Consider the following 10,938-nt stretch of genomic DNA (forward strand, 5'->3'; position numbering starts at 1 on the left):
TGTTTGTGTTTGCTGACCAGCAGCCCCTCGTCTCCACGCGTCACACAGCAAGGAGTGAATGGAAGCTGCTGCTGTCTTTAATGAACAACATGAATTCAGAGTTTAACATTCTGAATCATTTATCGAATCGGTTCTTTCAGATGGTTCATTTCAATGAATCGGCTCCCAAGACTGATCCATCAAGTAATTTGAGTCGGGCTTCCACAGTCGCTCTCCCTACACGATACTGTAGTCATTATTTTGGAGTAAAATATAATAAATTTTACAAACTGCTGTTTTTGACTACACATAAACTGTGTCAAAAGTTGCGGTGTTTACAGACGGTTCTAACAAACCCATCGACATTCTAGTAATTCAAACACGTTGCGAATCGGTTCTATAGAATCATAAAAAAAAGATCCTATTCAAAAGAGTGATTCTTTCCGACATCACTATGACATATGGAGTGGAAGAGAGTCCAAACCGAGCATGTTCTAACTGGCATTTACATCAACAGGAGGAAAACCTGTATGGATTAGATTTGAGTTGGCGTTGATGCCCTTCCAGTGGAGTAACTGTAAATAGTCGTGGAGAGTCATGACACTGGACTCCGTCATGGCGTGCTGCCTCAGCGAGGAGGCGAAAAACGCGCGGCGGATCAACGATGAGATCGAGCGGCAGCTGCGCCGCGACAAGAAAGACGCGCGGCGTGAACTCAAGCTGCTGCTGCTGGGTACGAGACATGCTTCAGATCTGACGCGTTTATTACACTTTCGCGCGGCGTTACGAATGAACACACCGAGTTTTATTCCGGAATATGAACCCGTTTATTCATTAAATGATGCTTGAGAAATCTAAAGTAACATCTGTGTCAGTGCTTCATTTTACTGCACGATTAATTGTCTTACTAAGAAACGACTGATCTCTTTTTTTTTTTACATTCATGCATGATCAGAGGGTGGGACAACTGTTGCAGGACAACTGTTGCACGTTTGGCCGTTCTTGTGGATAAATCAGCGACTCACCAACGAATCGTTCTTTAGAATCAATTATTTTACTATTATACTGTTGAACCGATTCGGAAAGCGTTTGTGAATCACTTATTCTGTGGTGGGAATTTGTTTGGGAGGGAAAGTTTGATGCAACTGATATGATATACTATTATATATAACTAATAACATTATTAGTTGATGTTATTTGTTTTATCTGGTGAAAACAAAGATACAATCAACATGGGGTCTCGATTAGTGACTGAATCAAACTGAAATTGATTCTTTTTTATTATTTGGTTAAACTGATTCGAAAAGCGTTTGTGAATCACTTGACTGTGGTGGGAATTTGTTTGGAAGGAAAAGTGTGTGATATTAAAACACAACATTAAGCATTTGGCTTTTTTTATTTGGCCAAAAACAATATGACAAAATCAATCTGGAACAGATACATTTACAATAGTACAATCAATGCAATTAAAAGCAGCCTAATGTATAGTGCCTAGTTGAAAACCATGATAGCATCAGTATTTAACTGAATTTTTGTTGCACAAAACAAACACACTACTTCTGAGAACCCTTTTGAGTGGTGATTCAAGCAAACCGGTTCATTAGAACAAACTGCCCGATTCATTCAAATGAATCTGATTTCTCAAAGCTAGATCATATAATTTTTCACATTTACTTTTTCCACTTTCAGGGACTGGAGAGAGTGGGAAAAGCACCTTTATTAAACAGATGAGAATCATCAATGGATCGGGGTATTCAGAGGAGGACAGGAGAGGCTTTATTAAGCTGGTCTTCCAAAACATCTTCACATCAGTGCAGGCCATGATCCGAGCAATGGATACTCTCCAGATCCCCTTCAAACACGAACATAATAAGGTACTGTGATGTTTTGTAATGCGCACTATATAGGAAGTAATATGTTATGCGTTATATAGTGTTTAAAATGTCACAGCTACTGTATGTTTTTCAGCCCTTTTGAAATTTTTGTGGATGGGATAGTTAAGAGATGACAGGAAATAATTACGAGAAGAAGGGGGAAAGGAAAAGTGAAATGTTGCAAGCCAGATTCAAAATTGCATTGGCTGCATGAGTGCTATGGCTCAATGAATCCGGTACGTCCATTGTAACAGCTCCACCTATGCATATACAAATTCCCATTTGTATATGTAGATGCCACTTAGTAACCTCGCTATTATAATTAGGTCACCCGCTAAGTCGAATACCATGAGAGATACTTTCACCCTGGCTAATCATGTTGCCAAGCTTAACAAAATTACCCCTCCAAGCAATGAAATCAATTATACCCTATTTATTGCCTTGCAGAACTTTGCTGTCTTGTTTTTTTTCCATTTGTAGATAGCCCGGAAGGCAAACCTATTTTTCTTTTGTGTGCTGTTGAAATATTATTAGTTCAATCTTACTGGGTCAGATGTAGTGAAATAGAGAAAATTACCAAACTTGAGTCTCAAGTAAAATGGGTCAATAAAGTTTTAACCAGGTTACAAATACGCATAAGTTGGTTGGACGTGACTAAGAGGGTTTAGTGTGTCCTGTTGAACGAAGCATCAGATTTATGCTGATAACACTATGGCAAAGACATTGTTTTGTTTTTAAATACCTTTTCCCTTCACAGGCTAATGCAAACATAGTCTGTGAAATGGATGTAGAGAAGGTCTTCACTTTCGTCAACCCCTATGTAGATGCCATCAGGAGTTTATGGTATGACCCAGGAATTCAGGAGTGCTATGACCGGAGGAGAGAGTACCAGCTCTCAGATTCTACAAAATAGTGAGTGCTTTCTCAACCTTTCATAAGAATGGAATAATGGCAAATGAGATCTCTTTAATATCTGAATCGTTTTTTCCTAGAGAGCAAAGAGGTTAAATGGAGGCTTTTGCGGAAGTCTTCTCGAGACAAACACCCTTGCATCAGAAGTTATGGAAGAGATCTCAACAATGTCTCGGACTGTGATAAGATTTGTTAAGGTCTTTTGCCAAAGTCTGCAATCATAAGTCAGACATTTCAATATGAACTTGATATGATCTTCCAAGATCAAAGGATCTGAGCCAGTTTTTTTGGAATGTCAACAATTGTCTCATTTGTTTCTAGATTTATTCCTAAGGAATTTTTGGAGGAACATCTGACACAAAGTTGACACTTAAATGAAACATAATTGAGAACTCCGCTAAGACTCATGAGCTATGAAAGAGCAACCTCTTAGCCATCATATTTTCCCCTCTGGGCTGTAGTCTGGCTTCAATATGAGATATCCAACACATTCTTTATACCAATTTATGCAGTCACGTGTCATTTAGGATTTACATTTATTGTCTTTATCCAGTGACCTATTCCAGTATGGAATTATATGGAGTTATATCATGTCTACTTGGAGAGCTCTACATCATTGAACGTTTTGATTATTAACAAATTCATATACAATTGAGCTGAATAAAGTAACTACCTCCTCTATCTCATAAAGGTCCAGGTCACATTTCACCCCAAAATCGAAAATAAATCAATAAAAAAAATTCTACAAAGAAAATCAGGGCTGGACTTATATAAGGTTGTTAACATTAGTAAACTATATTAGTTAACATGAGTAAATTACAGCATTAATCTTGGTTCATGTTAATTTTAACATATACTAACACTTTCAAAAATGAATGCATTTTGAACTAACATCAAGTAACAAGGAACATTATTAAAAATAGGCTTAATTTTCTTTATACAAAATATGTTTTTCTTTTGATTCTGGGGAGACATATGACCCAGACATGTTCTCGACAGGTTGCGTGAGATTTAGCCCAGTAGATGCTTTAGATCTGTGAAAATTCCTTATGATCCTTGTTTGTCCACAGCTATCTAAATTCACTGGATCGCATTTCTGATCCTTCTTACGTTCCCACCCAGCAAGATGTGCTCAGGGTCCGAGTGCCCACGACAGGCATCATTGAATACCCCTTTGACCTACACAGTGTCATATTCAGGTAAATCCACTCTCCACTTCTAGGTCACTGTTGTAGATAAGTGTTTATGTCTCACAGCATTGTTTAGAAGAACTTTCCGATTGTAAGTATATCTCCATTTCCATCAGGATGGTAGATGTAGGTGGCCAGCGGTCAGAGAGGCGGAAGTGGATCCACTGCTTTGAAAACGTCACCTCCATCATGTTCCTGGTGGCACTCAGTGAATATGACCAAGTCTTGGTAGAGTCTGACAATGAGGTAATGAACTACCAGCAGAGGGAGCCAAATGATCCATAATACCTTTTCAGTGTTTAACAAGTTGTAAAGTGGAGAAAGAGCTAGTTTATAAGTGTGTTTTCTTTAGTAGTGGTTATCTTTGTTGGTTTCAACCACCTAATTAAAAAAAAAAAATGTCTTTGATTTGTGAATTCTTACATCCAAAGTAAAATTTAAATATCATCGTATGTTGTTGGGGTAAATATTGGTTGTATATTGACTTATTCAAGCATTTTATGGGTGTTGCCCACAACCTCAGTTCTGTACTTGATTGTTTGAGTTGTTGGTACTTAAAAACTTAATTTTATGGATTTTTAAGCCAAAGAAGTTCAGGGATCTCACAATTGTTCCTTCACTTTATGCATCACTCTTAAGTTCACCTTATGATTAATATTTTGTGTTTTACACATTAATGCAAATGAAGTCAAGCTAAACTAGTCAACAAATAGATTTTTAGGTCAAGGGTATTTTTCATAAATGTGAAGTCGATTGCCATATTTATGTTGGCCAAGTTGTTATGTGTATTTTTATGTAATATTTGTTATAAAAGATATTAACTACATTTTCTGTTGGTTCATATTTTTGCATGTATGAAAATCCATTAACTACACTAAATACAGGTGTGTTGTGGAAGATGGATTAAAAATGTAATGGCTAATATTTAATACATCCAAAAACATATTCTTCTCAAATCAATGTAAAAAAAAAAAAAGCTGCTTCTTAATTTGACTACTTACTACACATACAGTGTGACATCTTGCGCTGCTACTGTATAGGGACAAAAAAAAAAGGTCAACATGCTTTTAATTAACTTTTCTTTTTTTTTGTATTCAAAACTTGTAGATGTATCTATACAAAAATAAACGTACACTGACAGATATTCACTGGAGTAGTGAATATAAAGGATTCTATTCTAACATGGGCTCTCTCTTACATTTTAAATATTATTTGTGTTTAAAAAAAAGAGAGCTGTATCTGTCCTTAAGAGTTTGCCTGTTACTGTGCTTTCTTGGTGAATGATATAAACCTATCACTGAGGACAATCTATGTTTATATTATGGATTTAAAACCACAAGCTGTGCTCATTTTAGTGATGTTTGAATGGGAGCACATACATTTGATTGCTAAACTATAGCAGGTCTAAAATAAACTTTGAAACTGCCATGTTGTTGTGTTTTTCCCTCAGAATCGAATGGAGGAAAGTAAAGCATTGTTTAGGACGATAGTAACATACCCCTGGTTCCTGAATTCATCAGTTATTCTTTTCCTGAACAAGAAAGACCTTCTGGAGGAGAAAATAATGTTTTCACATCTTGTAGATTACTTTCCTGAATATGATGGTAAGTAAAAATACTGCGATCTGTTGTTTTGTAATCTAGTATCGCCAAGTCGCGTACCAAATCACCTATCGCCAAGTCGCGTACCAAATCACCTATCGCCAAGTCGCGTACCAAATCACCTATCGCCAAGTCGCGTACCAAATCACCTATCGCCAAGTCGCGTACCAAATCACCTATCGCCAAGTCGCGTACCAAATCACCTATCGCCAAGTCGCGTACCAAATCACCTATCGCCAAGTCGCGTACCAAATCACCTATCGCCAAGTCGCGTACCAAATCTGGTTTCGCCAAGTGCATATTTAAGTTCCTACAGAGGTGGGTAGAGTAGCCAAAAACTGTACTCAAATAAAAGTACAATTACTTCAAAAACATAATTACTCAAGTAAAAGTACTAACATAAATAATTACTTGAGTAAAAAAGTATCCAATTAAAAGAGTACTCAAGTAGTGAGTAACTCGTTACTTTCACAAATGACATAATGGACGTTTACTCCCCTATATTCCATTACATAAAACACATTGAACAAGTACTACAGAATTATGATTATTATTAATGTAAATTCTGTCATCATTAACCATCATGTTGTTCCAAACCCATATGACTTTCTTTCTTCAATGCAACACAAAAAAGGAGATTTTAGACAGAATGTTTGCCTGAGTCACTATTTACTTTCAGTGATTTTTATTTATATATATATATATGTGTGTGAATGATGACTGTCAGTCCCTAACATTCTAACATATTTTGTGTTCCACATAATACAAAGCCTCACACTGGTTTGGAACAACATGAGGGTGGAGAAATGATGACCTAATATTAACTTATGGCTGAGCTATCACTTTAAAGAGATAGTTTACCCAAAAATGAACATTTTCTCCCCCTCATGCCATCCCAGATGAGTATGACTTCCTTTCTTATGCAGAACACAAATTCATATTATTTTAGCTCTGTAGGCCAAATTTTTTATGCTCCAAAATTCAAATAATGGCAGTATAAAAGTACTCCATAAGACTCGAGTGGTTTAATCCATGTCTTCAGAAGTGATATGATAGGTGTGGGTGAGAAACTGATCAATATTTGTAATTTTTTGCTAGGCTGCAGGGGTGATATGCAGAGAAGAATGTGAAAGTGATCTGTTTCTCTGTTTCTCATCCACACCTATCACGCTTCTGAAGATGCTGATTTAACCACTAGAGTCTCATGGATTAATTTTATGCTGACTTGTGTTTGTTTGTTTAGCTTTAAAATGTTGCCTTGCCACCCATTCACTTGCATTGTATGGACCTACAGAGCTGAGAAATTCTTCTAAAAATCTTAATTTAAATTCAGCAGAAGAATGTCATACACATCTGGGGTTGCATGAGGGTGAGTAAATAATGAGAATTGTAATTTTTGGTTGAACTATCCCTTTAAGGGCTCTTGTCAGATCTGGATGAATTTGCCAATAAGAAGAGAGGTTTGGAAACATTTCTAGTAATTATTACAGTGAAAACGTGAAAATGTCCCCACAAGGACATTATATATAATGCTGAAATATAATACCTTCTTTTGCTATTTCATAGCTTTTAAAGTCCTGTGTGGATTCTTATTTCAGTGTAGTTACAGTTTTCAGTGTCGTAAGAATTTAGATTGTTAGTTCTGTACATAAGTACCGCTACTCTCTAAATGCAGAGAACGCAGCCTACGTACCAACCCTAATCGTGGAACACTCACTGTGTCTGAAACCGCCCCCTATCCACTATATAATGCACTATTTCGAGTTTTCGCTTTTTTGTAGAAGTGTCTGAATTCTGAGTGAGCCACTCATTCCCTACTTTTGTTCACTCATTGTTACCCACAATGCACTCTAATTTCAAACTAACATTTCAAGTACACTCGATGACGATTAATTTCCCACAATTCACCACAGGGAAGATGTACAAGCTGGGAGTTTACTGCTTCCTTCACTCCTGCAATGTTTTATTTCATGCTGTATGTATTTAATTACTTTTTGACAAATCATAACTTGATTAAAATAAATAGAGAGAGACATTTTAAAATGTACTCTTTATTTGATCAATTGTGTTTACTCTTTATATTAACACACAGTATATATAAAAAATGACAAACTGAATGAAGATGTATTGTATTAATATGTTATATAGTAAGAATAACAAATAAGGCCCAAGTATTTTAAAATTTCATATGTGGCGTTTCTGCACCAGCCCCAGAGCTCCGACACTCACGTCTGAATTCACTAATTGTGTTCACTTACTGCTGAGGTGTAGTGCACTAACTGCCTTTTACTACATAGGAAATAGAGAATGAGTGAACAATTGCGGACACAGCCACTCTCGTCACGACGATTGCCTTGTGCACATCACATACGCGCGCCCCGCGCCCCTCGCTGTCCACGCGCAGAAATGCTGTCCGCAATCCAGTTGTCGATCAGGCGAATGGCAGTAATTTACACTTAACCTGGATTTTTACACGGATTTATACAGTTAATCCACCTGAATTATTTGTGATTTGTTTCCAAAATGTTACTCGAGTAAATGTAACGAGTTACTACCCACCTCTGAGTTTGTTTTTTCCCTGCAAGAGAGGTTTACTTATAATTTAAGTAAACTGATAGGCGATGTTCCTATCAAAAAGTTGGTTGGCTCTTTTAACTGTAAGATGGGACTTCCATTCATACGGCTGCCATATTGAGTGTTACGATTTCTCCCATTAATATGTACACAAATGACCCGTCTCATCCTTAATGTCTCTGTTACACCTTTGAAACCTGAACCAGAATGTCATGGACAGAGAACTGTGAGTGAGATCTTTAACTTGGGTCAGTAAGCAACTGCAACCACCAAGAACAATGATTGGTCCGTTTGTTAGATGACCATAAAGACAGATCAGTTTCGAACAAAGTTAACCTTGTTTTCTTCTGTGATATCTTTAGGAGTCCAAAGAGATTCTCACGCCGCACGGGAATTCATCCTAAAGATGTTTGTCGACCTCAATCCAGACTCCAGAATCCAGAAAATAATGTATTCTCACTTCACCTGCGCGACTGACACAGAAAACATTAGATTCGTGTTCGCTGCTGTAAAGGACTCCATCTTGCAGTTCACGTTGAAGGAATACAATCTAGTCTGAAAAACAACTGATCACAGTTTTATCATCTTGCCTGGTTAAAAGTCTAGAGTCTGCCTTTGTGGTGTGAGCCATTCACATCTGCTTTAATTATAAAAAAGGCAATTTTCCGAATGATTCAAATGTAAACGTGCACACATCCTTTTATTTGCTATCAATATTTAGTATGTTCCTCCATCTTGGGAATATAATTTTTATTTTCTGTAGTGCAAGAGGTCATTAGAGGTTAATGAATAGTTCCTGGTATGGTATTCTAACATTGTATTCTTTTAAGAGTTTTAAAGCTTCACAGATACAGGACATTTATTTAAAGAATAGACAATAGACTTCAGTAGGTTTACAGTAAAAGTGCCAAAGTTGTCTACTAATGTGGTTGTCTTATGTATTGCTAAATTAATATTCATACCACACAGGCAACAGGTTGCCCCTATTAGATGTCCCATACCCGTTCATGTATTGATTATAAAGATGTATTTATTTAGTGTTTTACAACATCACGCCTGTATAGATGCTACAAAGTATTTACTAAATGATGCTTTGTATAGATTATATATATTCACCAGATCGTGTTTAATGAGGAATATGGTTTATTATTATTCCCATGATATGAAGAGGCAAGATGTTTGTGCCGACGGGGCACATTTAGTCATATTTCCTTTGCATTTAGAACACTTTATTAACTTATTCAAAGTGGCAAAATATTCATTGGATTAAGGATAAAAATATGGATTTATGTTGTCAATGATGAAAGATTTCAATACAGCAAATCTCCACGAGGTGTGAGTGATTGTTTTTATTTCACCTGTTGTTTTCTTGGAGAATCGAGCCGTTCTAACTGGAGAGTCCTCCAGCACCGGCCACAGACAAACATGGAGGAATAAAAAGAAAACTATCGTCTTTATAGATTTTTTTTACTGATAACTGATCGTTACAAAATGCAACTATCGGCACTGGTGAAACGGCAAAAACCGATATATCGGTCTACCTCTAGAACAATTGCAGCATTTTAAAATATTCAATAATACTGTAAAACGATAATTTTCTTTTCATGTAATTAATTGCATCATCAGTGAGACAGTGATGCTGGTATTGACTTGACTTGACAGAGTGAAGCTTTGGTCAGTATGTGATGTTGTTTTTAAAGACGGTGCCTGTTTACTGATTTGTAAAGAGTGAGTCATGTGATTTATGTGAATAAACAATTTATGTTTCATGTTCAGCCAAGAGTAAAGGACCAAACTGCTGTTGTGATCCTCCAAAATTCATTGTCAGGTATAGCTAAAAATGATGTGGTTGCCTCTAAATTTGGTTTCATTGCTGAATTTGTGCAATAAAGGACTGATATTTTAGAGAAACATGTATGATTTTTGCTGTTCAAATGTAAAAAATAAACTTGAGCAAACTTAAGCTTAATGATTGCATTAGATTGTATTTTTGTATTTATTTATATGGTTACAAAACAACAGAGATTTTCTGAATTGAGTCATGGCAGATCTATCTTATTGGTGATCTTGTGCTAATCTAAAAGTGTCCAGCCTTGCTCATTGTGCATTAAATAGCCAACAATTTGAAAGAAAAGAAAATCTCTCAGTTCAAGTTGTTCATCTGCACTTTGAGAACAAGATGTAAAGCCACAAATTCCTTGTATGTAACATGATAACCAGTGTTTGAAAAGGTCTTTTTGTGTGCACAAGAAGAAAATAAACCAGTCTCAATTCTTCGTGGCATGGATTCCACAAGTTGTTGGAAACATTCCTTTGAGATTCTGGTCTATGTTGATATGATTGCATTACGCAATTTCTGCAGATTTGTCAGCTGCTCAATCATGCTGCAAATCTCCCTTTCTACAATTTCTGACCGTACCATCTGTGTGCCTCAGCAGAAAGCGAGATTCATCAGACCAGGCTACTTTTTCCAGTCTTCAGCTGTCCAGTTTTGTTGAGCCTGTGCCCACTTTAGCCTCGGCTTTCTGTTCTCGGCTGACAGAAGTGGAACCCAAAGTGGTCCTCTGCTGTTGTAGCCCATCCACCTCAAGGTTTGACATGTTGTGCATTCTGAGACACTGTTCTGCTCACTACAATTGTACAGAGGGGTTATCTGAGTTATTGCAGCCTTTCTGTCAGATTAAACCAATCTGGCCATTCTCCGCTGACCTCTCTCACCACCAAGCATTTTTGTCTGCAGATCTGCTGCCATTCTCTTTACACTCTAGAGAATGTCCCAGGAGATCAGCAGTTTCAGAAATACTCAAC

At 36.9% G+C, this 10,938-nt stretch overlaps 1 protein-coding gene across 1 annotated transcript; it reads left to right on the forward strand.

Moving 5' to 3' along the window:
* Positions 1 to 483: 483 nt before the first annotated feature.
* Positions 484 to 10,071, forward strand: LOC127642958 (guanine nucleotide-binding protein G(q) subunit alpha-like). The gene is made up of 7 exons (XM_052125429.1): positions 484 to 712; positions 1,669 to 1,853; positions 2,611 to 2,765; positions 3,836 to 3,964; positions 4,072 to 4,201; positions 5,406 to 5,559; positions 8,493 to 10,071. The coding sequence occupies exons 1-7, from the start codon at positions 577 to 579 to the stop codon at positions 8,687 to 8,689; spliced, it is 1,086 nt and encodes a 361-aa protein (XP_051981389.1). The 5' UTR covers positions 484 to 576; the 3' UTR covers positions 8,690 to 10,071.
* Positions 10,072 to 10,938: the final 867 nt, after the last annotated feature.

This window comes from Xyrauchen texanus, chromosome 4 (assembly GCF_025860055.1).
Source record: "Xyrauchen texanus isolate HMW12.3.18 chromosome 4, RBS_HiC_50CHRs, whole genome shotgun sequence".
NCBI lineage: Eukaryota > Metazoa > Chordata > Actinopteri > Cypriniformes > Catostomidae > Xyrauchen > Xyrauchen texanus.

Bases quoted from the DNA above. Each gene is read 5' to 3' on its own strand.
- LOC127642958 (XM_052125429.1), top strand. From the start codon at position 577: ATGACACTGGACTCCGTCATGGCGTGCTGCCTCAGCGAGGAGGCGAAA. The intron at 713-1,668 runs GTACGAGACATG...TTCCACTTTCAG, and splicing joins ACTCAAGCTGCTGCTGCTGG to GGACTGGAGAGAGTGGGAAA. The intron at 2,766-3,835 runs GTGAGTGCTTTC...GTTTGTCCACAG, and splicing joins CTCTCAGATTCTACAAAATA to CTATCTAAATTCACTGGATC.